We start from the raw sequence: 15,060 nt of genomic DNA, 5'->3' as shown, positions 1-15,060 counted from the left end.
ATAAATTCGGTTTGGATTCAATTCAGTTCGGATATTTTTGGATCATAACTTAGTCATTTTTTTCAATTTGTGAGACTTAAAAAATATCGTTTTATTTAATATGGTACTTTTAATACAATATAATGTACTTTTATAAAATTTAATTATTAAATAAATATATTATCATAAACATAAAATACTTTGAGTACAAATTTTTCTTATTTCGGATTATATTTGGTTCCGATATGTATGCTTCGGTTTTGTTCAGTTCTAATTTAAAATCAGATCTAGTATTTCGGATCATTTTCGGTTAAATTTTCGGCTCGTGCAATTTTGGGATCTGTTTTATTCGATTTTCGGATAAATATCAGATTATATAATTTAGATGTCGTATCGAATCTCGGTTCCATAAATTTTTATTTGTTTTTTCGGATTCAGATCTCTTTTTCCAGGTCTAGTTTGTAGATATGGTCACTACACCATAAATGGCCTATTACAACATTTAAAGTTGATGTTGCCATTGCTTTTGTTGGATTTGCCATGCATATTTGGCTAATACAATGTTATCATTTTTATGTTGGCTTAGACATCCAAAAAATGTTGCTGAAGGATTAAAGTGTGGTTATATTGTTGGAGGCATGAGGATGTGTTGCCATCATTTTTAATAAATAATGTTACTGCTGACGTGGCATGGGTCCATATGTGCTGACATGGCACTAGTGGAACCCACGTGGTGACGTGGCACTTCATCATAACAGTTGGCTTAAAAATTGTATTTATTTTTCTATTTTCTTCACTATAGTGAATCCAATCCATTGCCAACATATTGGGCTTGGGCCCAACTTTAACTTTAGGCACCAACATTGGGCTTAAATGACTATTGTGAGGCCACATGCATTTCTTATAAGGCCTAAATTAAGTTGGGCTCTGGTTCAAGTAACATTATCAGGCTCATTCCACACTCCCCATATGTATATTGTCAACAAACTCTCCTCGAAATAAGAAAGATGGGCGACGAGGAATCAAAGGCGAAAGAAGAATATCCAGTGCGATTAACATCAGAAGAGGTTTCCAATGAATTTATAAGAGGTTTCTTAAAAATTGTTTGCTAAAACATATATTTTTTAGTCAGCGAGGAAAAGGAGTCGAGCAACTACTGTTGCTTATTTTTCATGATTCAACGTGGATATTTTTTAAAAGGTGGATGTGTTTGATGTTGTCAACGTGGATGGTAATTAGAGTCGAGTTTTGAATGCGAAAAATATATATTTTTGAATGCGAAAAAAATATATAGTTGAAAAAGGTATAGTCGAGTTTTGGGTTTGGGTATTTTTATTTTTGTTTTTTCTGGATTTTCTCTGTGTTTGTTATTAGTTTTGATTATAGTAATAGAGTGTATGCATCCCGAGCTTTGATTTAATATATGTATCGTTAAATTTGGTTAAAAATTACTTCAAATCGAGTTGCCGGCTTTGATGGGTTTTCGTCGGAATTTGTGGTCGTTGAATTGATTTCTGGTAGTGTATGGAAGTTGTGGTCATTGAATTGATTTCTGGAATTGATGGGGATCGAATTGGAGTGAATCTGGGCAGGTTTGAGTGGTAGAATAGAGCTTGCCGGACACCAATGGCTCGCCGGATTCTGCATTTTTCCGGTGAGTTCGTTGTGTTCTTGACAACCCATTAACCCGATTTCCTGACCCGATGTTGACCCAGTTTCAATCCAAAAACCTCCAAACCCGTTTTATGGAAACTGTTTCTAGGATTTTTTTAAAAAAAATGATTTATTCTTCCTTCATAACAATTTCCAAGCTCTTGTTTGTTAAAGCTTAGATAATTTTGCAAAGGTGCTTTATTTTCCCTTGAAAAGTCTGAATAAAAGTACCCTTTAAATAATCTGCTAAATTAGTCCTAAATTACAACTTAATATCCCTTGTATTTTGTGACCTCGATAATTTAATCATCTCGAAAAATTAATAAAATTGACCTGTCACAATGTTATTAATTAGAGAGGTCTTACTGTAGGAGAATGTTATTACTATTATGATAATTTAATACATATTGTTCTACGTTCTTATTGGTCCATATATTATTTTTTTTGGTTCTTTAAAGTTGAAGTTCCAAAGAGATTCAGAGGAGGAACACGAATGGACAAAGTTCACTCCAGGCCCTTTGACAAGAGAGTTGTGGTTGACATGAATAATCGTTATCAGACTGTTTCAGACAACGATAATGTAGTATCTGAGCTTAGCAACTTTCTCGGGACAATTGCAAAGCGTTGTGTGCCACTTACTTATGTAAGTTGGCGTCATGTTCCTGACAACCTGAAGGACACGATGTGGAATGATGTGAAGGTAATTTATTAACTGTAAATAAGTGCAAAAGTTTTCGTTAGTTTTCCTAGTTATACAGTACACTAAGAAAGATTAATTTAATAAATTTTATGTTTGATTTAAATGAAGCAACAGTACATTATTCCTGAAGAATTAAGAGTCTGGTGGTTTGATGACAATTCAAGAATCTTGGAGGGGGCGTAGGAGTCGCTTGAAGAAGGCACATTATTCTCGTTATGACAATGATCAGGATAGGCTGGAAAATAGGCTTGACGATGTTCCACTTGAGACTTTTAAGGCCCTCTTGGAGTATTGGGGGGATGAAACTGTTCAGGTATATGTGTAACTTTCAAATTCTAAGCATCCTTGTAGTTCAGTCTAAAAGAGATTAACTAGGGCAAATTATTTTATCATGTGTTTCCCAGGAAAGGGCTAGAAAAAATGTTGAGAGTCGTCGTCAAGTAGTTGACACGCATACTGCTGGCCCTAGAAGTTTTTCACAAGTAAAACACAAAATGGTACGTCATTCCTTGAATTACTTGTCAAGTTTTTCACAAGTAAAACACAAAATTATTGTTCTGTTTCTTAGAGTAAAAAACATGCAATTAGAAGATAATATTTATGTTAATTCATAAGTAGACCATGGAATTAAAGAAAAATTATTTCATAAAATAAATAATAAAAGCTGGACTACTAGACACTTGATGGGATTAGTTTTTGTTCTCCAAATGTAATTAAATTATGCTTAGTAATCAGCCGAAATTAATCCCAAGGAACACACTTGTACGTCAAACTGCTAGGCCTATAAGTACTGATATTGCAATACTTGTGATCCTTTCTTTTAGAAAAAGAAGATGCAAGAGAAGATGCCTAATGTGGGTGAACCATCAGATGGCTTGGTTTTTGTTAAAACTTGTAAATGAAAAGAGGGACACACATATAAGACTGATCCTAGTGTAATCAATTACAGACTTGTAAGAATTCAGCTTTTTTAAATTAATCGCATATAATTGATAAACCACTGTATATTATAAGCACTGGATTAATTTCATTGGTTGATATTTCCTAATTTTGTAGGATAAGATTAAAAAGAATCTCAACACATCAAGAAAGGGTGTTGACAAACTGATCACAGATGGAAAATCACATGATTCATCTTGGCTGGTAGGGAGAGCTGTAAATCCATCCAATATTTATGCTGCTGGTCCAATAGAGACATATGTGCAGGATCGCACAAGAAAGATACGGGAAAGTCTGGTTGAAGAAGTGGAGGTGAAAGTGAACGAAAAAGTACAAACAGAGGTTGATACACAGGTTAACAGAAAGGTCCAGGAGAACTTGATCTATGTGCTTCAAAAATTAGGTGAAGCAGACCCAAATATCAAGATTGATCTTGGGGAGCTCTGTGCCACCATCTCGAGTGACAATGATAATGGCACTCCTATGATTGGTGGAGCCAGCTCTTAGTTATTCTTTGCGTTATTCTCTGCTATGATAATCTGACTTTCTTAGTATCTACAATTAATAATCTGCTTATTAGTATTTATGGTGGATTATTGTAGTTTGATTACAATGGTTTGTTGCTGGGGGTTGAAATTATTATGTAGTTGGTGGATTTATAGTAGTTGATGGATAATTGAAGTTTGTTGAATTATTGCTTTGGGTTGTATATTGATTTGGTAATGGATTGGATAGCTTAAGTACAAGTAGTATATTTTTTATTTTAAAAATAAAAAAAGTTGCCATTGCGATTCCAAACTGTTGGCAAAAATGAACAAATTTGCATTTTATGTTGCTGTTGTCATAAAAATTATGTTGTCATAGATATGGGTGGTGGGTTCCACAAATGGGCCCCAAATGTGTTGACATGGCAAACGTGGGCCCACATGTACTGACGTGGCAGTGGTGGGTCCCACATGTACTGAAGTGATAATGGTGGGTCCCACATATATTGACGTGGCAATAGTGGATCCCTCATATGCTTACGGGGAACTATGGGCCCCACTTGTGCTTACGTGGCCAATGTAGGCCCCACATGTGCTTACATGGCACATGTGACATGACACATGTGACGGGGCACAGTTGGCAGCTTACGTGTCATGTAGGACCTACTAACTTTTTCAAGATGTTTCAATTCAAAGGAAACATAAAACTGTGTTGGTATAGGATAACAATATTGTTGTTGTTGCCCTCTGTTTCAACACAAAAATATATGTTGACATAGAGAATCATGGCATTGCTATTGACCCCAAAGGCAACATCGAAAAAACCAACACCAAAAAAGTATTGCCTTTGAATATTTTGGGCCTACAACAACATTTTTTTTAGTTGCAATAGGTTGTTTATGGTGTAGTGGGTTGTCTATAGAAGTTAGTTTTCCATATCGTACCCTTCAAGAATGTACCTTTGTTTAATGGGTGACTAACAGAGTGGTATCATGGGGATAAAGTCCAAAGTAAATGTGATATCCCGGATTTTATAATGTAATTATTCAAATGATAAATGGATATTATATGAGTATTATGTAATTAGTAAGTAAATTTTGTGAATTATGTGTTAATTGGTTTCCTGTGTTTGTTGTTCGTATGTGTTAGAATTTGCGAGATTTTAATTTTTATATTCTCAAAATGAGGTGTAGATTATTTAGATTTTTTCTAATAATTTATATGATGTTATATTATTTTATAATTGATTTATAAATTTTTTTATTATTATTTTAATTATTCAAAAACCGTCCACTCGTAATGGTTTTCACTTTTTCGCTACCCGAAAGCTTGTTCAATCACCACACATCCCTCTCTCATGATCTATGCTCTATCGATATTCACACGAATGCTTGAACTCAAGGATTGGATCTATACTAGCACAAAGTTATTTCTTTTTGTTCTCTCCGTCTTCTCTCTTGGCGGCTATGGTTTTTTAATAAAAGTCTTGTAAACAATATCATCCACACAAGAGATATTAAATAGAGTGTAGAAACATGAATTATAACTCTTAAATAATTAGAAGTTATTATTTATTCAAAATTTTATTTTTATAATAATTAAGTCTTAATTATTTAACAACTGAATTTCATAAATAATATTAGTAAATTCGTATATCATTATTTATCTAATTTATTAAGTTAAACTTAATTAATTTTATAAATAATTCAAATTACTTTAATTTAATTTTAAATCTAATTAAAATTAAATAATCCTTCAAACATTCTTTGTGTGTGACCGTATAGGTTATTATTACGTTGACAATGAATTTTAAATCTAATTTAAAATCATAAATAATGAGCGACATCTAGTAATACATCATTGCTACTCAAGTAATAATAATTAAATAGGTGATCGATTAAACCTTTCATTAATAATGTACAATAAAATATAATCCCTTTAACCACATATTATAGATTAAACTAGAGGCATATGACGTGTCATCTTCATTATAGTTTATTCCAGGTTTCCTTGGTCAATATGTAGAGTATCATAACAAATAAACATTTGAGTTGGGCCACACATATCAAAGTCTAGGTCACACAAGAGGCCAGTAATATCACTCCTAAAATAGGAGGGTTAAATCCTTTCTAGACTATTCATATTTCTCATAAGATTCAAAATATACCTGAAGTACACTTTTAACATTACTCGGTCAAAGGTAACTTTTAATGTAATCAAAGTACATTAATTCTCGTACGAAAATATAATGATTTCAAGTCTAAGGACCATTATATAATTATTATTGTGAGAATTACTTATGATATATCAAACATGTAGAATGGGTCTATCTAGCACCCTGTATATTTAAATGGGCCTGTTTTTTTTTATTTTAGTATCACTATACCTATGATCAACGAGATGTGACCATCAGTCAACAAACACACTAGTCTTAATACATTATTATTATCCCTTAATAATATTACTTGACTAGGACCTTTAGGAATATTGATACTATTCTCATAATCTCATTTCTAAGTCACGTACTTAGAGATATAGAATGCATGTCAAATTCCAAGAACATTTATTAATCTAACATTTATATCACAGTAACTTAAGACATAATAAATTATAAGAGGAATAATCGATATAACATAAACATTAATAATTAAATATCTTAAACTAAAATATTATAGTGTTGTTTCTAGGGCACAAACACTAACAAAATATTCGTGTTGATACAATTGCAACATTAAAGAATTGCACCTCAATCTAAACTAGAGGATGTACTGATACAAGGGTCGGCTGTGAAAAAGGATGAGTAGTAGCAACAGTCTACAATTGTATTCATATACAAACATCAAGTTACATATTCAAGGTGAAGTATTCATGTTGATGAAGGGTTTCGTGCACATAAATGCAACAAAAACGATTTAAAATTAAATTAAAACCAGAATAAAATCGAAACCCTCCGCAGGATCCCTGCGAAAATAGATATTTAATTCGTAGTAAGAATCTTTACCTTAAAGAAGCTTTAAGTTCATTAATGGAGGATTAATGGAGTTCCAAATCTTGTTGAATCGCCACGTATCTCGTTCTCACAATCTACATTCTATGCTATCCACACGAATGCTTTTCTTGAAGGATTGATGTGTACTAGCACCCGAAAACTCCATCTCTACCTCTCTTCCTCTTTCTCCTTGAACGGCTAGGGTTTTGTAGACCATATATCCTTATATATAAATTAGCCCTCAAAGAGTTTATATGGAGAGAAGAATGAGTTTTTTTTTATAATTATAATCTAATTATAATTTATACTAATCTGAAATCCAAATTTATTATTTAATTAAGTCACACTTAACTAATTAATAACTTATTTCAGAATTAGTTTATATAATTTTTTTATTTTATTTATTTAATTAATTAAGTAATACTTAATTAATATCATAAATAAAACAAATTACTTATTTAATTTAAATTCATAATTTAAATTATTTCTCCTTCAAGTGTTCCTTGTGTGTGACCCTGTATGTTATTATTACGTTGACAATAAATTTAATATCTCATATTAAAATTATAAACAATGAGAGACATATAGTAATACATCATTTCTACCCAAATAATAATAATTAAATTGGTGATTCGATTAACCTTTCGTGATAATGTACAATGTAATATTATCCTTTTAACCAAATATTATAGATTAAACTAGAGGCATGTAATGTGTCATCCTCATTATAGTTTAATCCAAGTTTCCTTGATCAATGAGTAGACTATCATATCAAATCAACATTTGAGCATGACCACACATTTCATAGTCTAGCTCACACAAGAGGCCAATAATATCACTCCTAAAATAGGAGGTTTAAATCTCATCTAGATCATTCATATTTCCCATACGATTCATAATATACCCAATGTCTACTTTTATCATTACCCGGTCAAGGATAAGTTTTAATGGAATCAAAGTATATTAATTCTCGTATAGAAATATAATGACTTCAGGTCTAAGGACTATTACATCATTATCACAGTGAGAATAACTTATGACACTATAAACATGTAGTATCTCATAACAGGTCAATCCAGCACCATGTATCTAATATATGTGCCTGTGTTTTGACTTTAGTATCACCATACCTATGATCAATGAGATGCGATCATCAGTCAACAAACATACTAGTTGTTATTCCCTAACAATACAACAAGAATTACAGAAGGGGGGTGGGTTGAATGTAATTCTGGATACTTTTTCAAATTTAAAGAAAGTTCTATCTTGATAAATATAACAGTATTTGATTAGCAATTGCGCGGAATAAAAGAATGATAGAAATCAAAACACTAAGTAATAAAACACAAGCTTTTAAAACTTTCTGGTGGATTTGAAAGTATCCACCAGATATATGTATATATATATATATCAAATGAGAACCCTGTGAAGCTTTGAATAGCTCACAGCTGCTTACAAGTTTGAACAACTAAACTACAAAGAAATGCTTACAGAATATAGCTTGATATATTTCTCCGAGAATGTGCTTGCTTAGTTAATTATTCTACTTGCTACACTTGGTTTATATATCACCAAGTTTACATGACAATAAGACAAGATAATAAAACAAAACATATCTGGTCTAAGTTCATGTTGCTTCACTACTCTATTCCAACATCTTTGAATATCTTCATAATTGCAAGGAATTGGTAATGCTTCCTTGTTCTCAATTTCATGCTTAACAGGATGCCATATTCCTTTTACAAACACCCAACGCATGTGACTGTATTGTCACTGTCAACCGCTATTTGAATTTGATCATTCGTCGGGTCTATGCTTGTCATCCATCGGGAAGCTTTGTTGATCATCCGCCGGGAGTCTTTTTGAACCATCCATCGGGAGCCTTTTATGTCACTTGACTCTATTTCATTTATACAGAATTACAAGACATCTTATATTTACAATTAGTCACCCTATTCTGTATATCCACTAGTAGTCAACATGACTCATGTACTCCTACAGAATCTACACAATGTTGCTTGCAGAAATGTGCTACAATTATTATTTGTTACATAAGCTATCACTCGATGAATGTTAGTTTGTCATCCGTCGGGACTATAAAGTTCATCCGTCGGGACTATATTTGATCATCCGTCGAGTGCTACCAAATACACTAAGTTAAATCTACTAAAGTGTTTTGTTAACTTATCATCAAGTTCACAACATATTCCTAACAATCTCTCCCAATTTACGTCTACTGGAATTGTAGCCATAAATTAAGAGAAACTTGATGATAACAAAACACACTAAAAATACAGATTAAAAAAATAGGAGATAAAAACTGATAAGTGCTACAAAATTTATTGAAAATTTGGACAAAGCAAAGTGTACAAAGAGTTCTCACAGTCATTATCAAGGTGCTCCTCTAGTCTGAGCAGATAATTCTATTTCCTTGATTGTCTGAATTGCTTCCCAAGCTTCCTGTTATTTTCCTCTATTTGATTCTGGAGTTGTCTGTGGAATTCAAGTTCATCAGCTTCAGATAGATCCAGCATTTATTGCATTTCCAATAGAGTCTCATTGCTAGAGATACTCAATTGGTCATCCAGTCTGAAGAATCTTCAAACTCCCTTATCATCCATGAATTCCATAAGCCAATAAGGCCTCAAATGCACTCTTTTCCCAGTGAAAGGAATTGATAGAGTTTTTGGAAGTGCATCTTTGGCTTTATTACTCCTTAGCTCTTCAATCTTCTTCAGAACAGTCTCCTTGCAGTCACATTGAACCCAAAGTTCTTTTTGAAAGATGAGTAGATCTTTATTAGTACATATTGGCTTTCTTCTAGAATCCTGTGAAGAGGCCATGTGATTTTTTCCCTACCTTGTACTTAAATACCAATCTTTCAGGAAGATGTTTGTGAGCATCAATTCCTCTTACTTCTACCAGTTCATCCAGATAGAGGTTTAATCTGATAACTCCTTGATATCACGGATGTATAACAGATCTTCCTTGTTGAGTGTAGATTTATATTTGGTTAGGGTCTTGGTTCTTAGAGGTGCAGGCGTGCTTTTCTTGGTAGCTCTTATTTTTGTCTTCTTTGGCTTATTGAAGATAGGTAAGTTGAACTCAGGAATTGGCAGACTTTCCCAGTCTAATGGCTCATCCTTTGGAATTATAGGCTCACCATGAAAATTCTTAGTTGGATCCACCTTGAATTCTTCATGTACCACTGAGGGCTTGGAAGTCTGAGTTGAAGTTGTAGACTTTTTGGGAATGTAGTCTTCCATTTCCTCATCACTAAAGTCCAATTTTCTCTTTGAATGAAGCTTGTATCTGAATCTTCTTTTCTATTCTGGTTCCTGTTGCATTTTCTGATCTTGAGGTACATCAATCACAAATAGTTGTGCAGAAATTTCAGTTGTAGTCTTCACAGCTTGAAGTTTGGCTAAGATAGCAGCTTGCTCCTTCTTTTGTTTGAGCTTCTTAGCATCTAAGGTAGCTTGCTTCTTTTCTTTCCTGATTCTTTCCTTCTCTTCCTTTTTAGCTTCTACAAACTGAGGCTGTCCAGCCACCACACAGATTTCCTTACCATTTCTGTAAATCTTGGCAATCCTTCTTTGAAGTGCTGAATCAGCTGGATCTTTGAAAAATGCAATTGACCTAGCCAACAGCTTCTTCTCATCTGGCCTAGGTGTCTCATACACAATATCCATAGGATTTTTATCTGAGAACTTTGAGTAGTTTCTTTTAGGCTTCAGGACCAGATTTGCCTTTGGAGATTTTATACAAAAAGTTTGGCCTTTTTCCAGATAACTCAAACTCATCTCATCAACAGAAATCTGCTTGACTTGAGAGTGATGATTAAAGATTTTGTCTGGTTTCTGAATTGGTCCAAATTTTTGTTGAATTTCTTCATCCATTCTTCTCCACTAATCATTAAATTCCTTTTCAGCAGCTTTGACATCAATCTTTTTCAACATATCATTTGACTCCAGTTTTGCTGCTGCTAGATTGATGAGATCAATGATGTCCACAGCTGGTGGCTTAGAGAAAGCAATTGCTGGCACAATTACTTTGTTGACTTGAATGTTGAGCCGTTTCTCTCCTCACTTGATGAACCTTTCTTGTAATATCCGGGACATGATGTGTAATTATCTTTATCAATAAATAATTTTTTATGTAATTTTATGTGATTTTTGGTGATTTATTTGATGATTGGTGTGGTTATGTGGATGTTTATATGTGGTAAAGTCTAGGTATGTTAATTTTATTATGTCCAGAATAAAAAATAGATAATTAACGTATTTTTCTGGTAATTTTTGGAGTATTATATTATTTTTATATTGATTTAGGGAAATGTTATTTCCAGATCTATTTTTTTATTTCCAGCGCAAAAAATTGGGAAAAGACCAAATTACCCTTATATTCATATTTTCAGGATTTTGATTGTAAATACAAGGAGGGAAATTTTGTCTTTTTACACTAATGTTGCTCTGGAAATAAAAAAATAGCTCTGGAAATAACATTTTCCTTGATTTATGAATTTATTAATTATTTTCTGAATACTTACAAAATTATTTTATAAAGTCAAGAATCGTCCAACCTCAACCGTTTTTACTTTTTTATAACCCGAAACTCTTCCGAAAACTCATTCCTAACCTAATCTGGTAATTCCAGACATTTTCCATGTTTTGACTTTTTCCATCCGGATTACGGTTTGACCCGTGCGCGGCCCGGCGTAATATTTTCGATACGCTAACCCTTTTCGATAACATTATCTTCGTACAAATCGTTTTATAAAAACCCGGTTTTGATAATTATCCAAAACAGGATAATGCTTATCCAAAACAGGATAGTGCTTATCTAAAACAGGATAATACTTATCCAAAACAGGATAATGTTAATCCAAAACTATCGTATTTATAGTTACTTAGCGGCAAAGCAACATATTTATCGATCCAACACGATCCCGAACGTACTAATATTCCGTAAATATAAATAGCCCTTTTCTTATTTCATTTCACTCGTATAATCATAATCAGACAGTACAAGCCCCTGAAAACAGAGAAAACCCTATTAAAATACCGTATTCTTGAAAATCAATCGCACAAACGGAGGCGTTATCGAACTCCAATTCGGGCGTGCAATATATCAAAATAAAGCTCTCGAAAACGTCTTTCTGAACAATCATCTGTTTTTGTGCAAGAATCAAGGTATTTTTCTGATTTAATTATTTTAATTCGAATTATTTATGGATTAAATTAGGAATTTTTGTTCTAGATGTGTTTGATATGATTTGATGGCATAATCATGTAGATCTTTTCTTCTTGGTCATTTTGGTATATTATATGTCAAAAACCGAGTTCAATAACATATAGAAAATTGAGTTTGATTCTCGAATTGAAGAACCAAGGTTTATAGCTTTGAATGTTCTTATTTAAAATTTGAGTATTTCTTTGTTTGGGATTATTCTTTGAAATTGATTGTACCAAATTGTAGATTATCGAAAGACGAATCGAATGGTACCACTGGTTTTAACAGACGATTCCTAGAAGGCTTTGATCGGAAAATTCGACCCAACCGGCGGCGAGTTTTTCCAGTCATTTTTCCGGCCGATTCGTTGTTTTTCTGGTGAATTTGTTTGCATAATTATGTTCCTGGAGCAAAGTAGAGTGTATACTGATGTTTTGGGATGTTTCTGGGCCGCTTTTGTGTCACCGGAAAAGCTTGGGATCGCCGCTAATGGCGATCGCCGGCGACCGGTGACAGGGACGGGGACAAATTGTAAATAGGTCCCCTGAGTTTTGCAATATTTTCATTCCAGTCCCTGTACTTTCAGAAGTTTATAAAAACAAGATTTCTGTTTTGTTTATTTTCAAAAATTATATTTTCTTTTTATAAAATTTTCAGAAATTGATTTTATTATTTTAAAACTTCAAAAATTTATTATTTCTTTTCAGAAAATTATTTTTAATTATTAAATAAATCTTAATTATTTAATTAATTAATTTTAGTTGATAATTAAATATTGGATTTAATTATTTATTTTTGATTTAAAAATCCAGAAATATAGTTTCGAACTTTAAAATATTATTTGAAATTATTTTCAAGGCTCGATAATTATTATAAAATTAATTTAAAGTCAGATTCGGGTGTTCGAACCCTATTATTTAATTATAAAATGATTCGGAGTCCAATTTTAATTCCGAAAAATGTTTAAAAATTCGTGTTAAATACCTGGAAAATCATTTTGACCCCGAATCTTCTTTGAAAAATTATTTCGATCAAATATCTTACGTGCTATGTGCCCTATGTGACCTGATTGCTGTATAAAAGGATTGTTTGTGCACTGTTTGACTATTTTTGCTGTAACTTTTAATCCGTACATCGGATTTGGATGAAACGAAGGGTAGATAGAAGCGTGTATCAAATAGAATGAGATGAGAAGTAGTGTTGATGAGTATATGTGATGACTAATAGAGGAAGCGAGACGTAAAGCAAGTGGTCAATGAGTGGGAACCAATTGACAGGTGTTAGTAAAGTGAAAGCGAATTGATAAGGCAAGTGTCCCTGAACTTTCATGTAATATAATTGCGAATACTTTTGAACTCTTTTCATTATGTTGCAGTTATTCCCAGTAGTTCTTATTTTATATTGCAAGTACTTTGAAGTACTTAACCCTGATTCTTATTGATCTTGAGCCGCAAGCCTGATTTCTTGTAAACCATTGATTGTTGAATTCTTGGATACAAACCACATATATATGATACTACTCCACAAATACATATTTGCCATATACTGATCCTTGATATGAGATTGCTTAACAGACGAACCTTTATGCCTTGTATAACAGGAGACCATTCCTTGTAACCTTTGCACCCTTGGTCTTTTACACTCTAATTCTTTCCCTGAATTGAAAGTCAATCTTCTTGTTTACCTTGTTATACCTTCATGGTATTGTGAATCACCTTTTGCTTCAAGATAAATATTGTTTATGATTCAGTTTATTGAATTACATTGTTTATCATGTTATTATTATAGAATTGGATTATTTTTAAATATGGACCGGATTCGTGGTTGGACCAGATTCATGGTCATAATAGGCCAATGTGTGCCTTGAATCCAGTATATAGATTAAAGCTGGGAGCCTTGCTCGGGGTTAGTGCATGACTGATCAGCAGCCTGACCTTGGTTTTTAAAAATGAAAGTGAATATCCAATTCTAATCATTGATTATCAGGAAACTTGATTCCCTATATCATTTTAATTGATCATTATTAAATCTCATTGTTATCATTATGACTTGCTGTGCTAGTTAGCTCACTCTTGCGAATCTGTTGATGTTCTTTTCCAGTTAAAAAGGAAATTGGCGATGGCGAGGATCCCCAGTCGAGTGTGCCAGCTAGGTTTACAGGTTGAAATGGAATAAGCTATCGGAAGTTGTGTGACTTGGTGTGTGCTAAAAGTTTGTAATAAAGTTTGATTTCAGATGTAAGATAAATAAATTTGGGATTTGGTACATTTGTAATAAATAAGATGGTGGCTTGTGGACATACTTTAAACTGTTGCGATCCGTGGATATGGTAAGTAGGGTCATTCCATATATATTTTTATATTCATAAACAGGTTTAAATATGGTATGTGTGTGTGTGTTGTGGACCCCAAACTTCTGACCCAGGTTTGGAGGGCGTCACAGGTTTGGCATCAGAGCTAAGGTTTAAAGTCACTGTCACAAGCCTAGATTGTCGGGAATGGGTAGAAGGTTAAGATTAGTATTAGGAAATAAAGAAATAGAATGTTGATAGGTTGAGTGCGGCTAAATAGTAGGTTTTAGTATGATTTGTGGTGAGATTCAAGATTCTTACGGCGATGGCATATTCCTTTATTTCGATATCATCTGATCACTCGGAGCCGTCAGTTGGAGGACCGTCAACTGATCCACGCCCTGCTCTTCCACCGATGTCAGCTATTGTACCAGTTGTGACGGTTGTACCGTTACAAGCTATTCCACTTCTTAGCGTGAGACCACCTATTCGAGGACCCCCACCTGCTGATTCTGACTCTACCAGACTCTCGGTGGCGGGTGCATCTTTTCAGTTTACTCCACACCCTATTCCCTACTATAAGTATGAGGCTCTTTTATTAGAACGAGAGGCCTTGTGGGCCCAGATTCAGGAATTACAGCATATCATAAGAACTATAGATGTTGACAGGAAAGTAAAGGAGCTTCGGAATGAGATTCAGGTGACTCGTAAAATACTTGAGGCTGGACTTCATGTAGCTACTTGTGAGTATGCAGCCCCAAATGCTTTTATGGGATGGGCTAGAGAAACATTG

At 33.4% G+C, this 15,060-nt stretch overlaps 1 protein-coding gene across 4 annotated transcripts; it reads left to right on the top strand.

The window, feature by feature from the left end:
- Nucleotides 1–1,303: 1,303 nt before the first annotated feature.
- Nucleotides 1,304–3,951, top strand: LOC141687246 (uncharacterized). Of its 4 annotated transcripts, XR_012560974.1 has the most exons (6): nucleotides 1,313–1,633; nucleotides 2,091–2,332; nucleotides 2,441–2,645; nucleotides 2,737–2,829; nucleotides 3,157–3,285; nucleotides 3,389–3,951. XR_012560974.1 is itself a non-coding variant. In XM_074492457.1 (5 exons), exons 3-5 carry the CDS (start codon nucleotides 2,484–2,486, stop codon nucleotides 3,776–3,778), a joined length of 645 nt encoding a protein of 214 aa, XP_074348558.1. In that variant the 5' UTR covers nucleotides 1,306–1,633; nucleotides 2,091–2,332; nucleotides 2,447–2,483; the 3' UTR covers nucleotides 3,779–3,951. The 4 variants fall into 4 exon arrangements, 2 of the variants coding, with proteins under 2 accessions (XP_074348558.1, XP_074348557.1); XM_074492457.1 differs by lacking the exon at nucleotides 3,157–3,285 and having other exon boundaries at nucleotides 1,306–1,633; nucleotides 2,447–2,645; XM_074492456.1 differs by lacking the exon at nucleotides 3,157–3,285 and having other exon boundaries at nucleotides 1,306–1,633.
- The last annotated feature ends 11,109 nt before the right edge of the window (nucleotides 3,952–15,060 follow it).

This window comes from Apium graveolens, chromosome 9, assembly GCF_009905375.1.
Source record: "Apium graveolens cultivar Ventura chromosome 9, ASM990537v1, whole genome shotgun sequence".
NCBI lineage: Eukaryota > Viridiplantae > Streptophyta > Magnoliopsida > Apiales > Apiaceae > Apium > Apium graveolens.
This window is presented reverse-complemented; position numbering and strand designations above follow the sequence as displayed.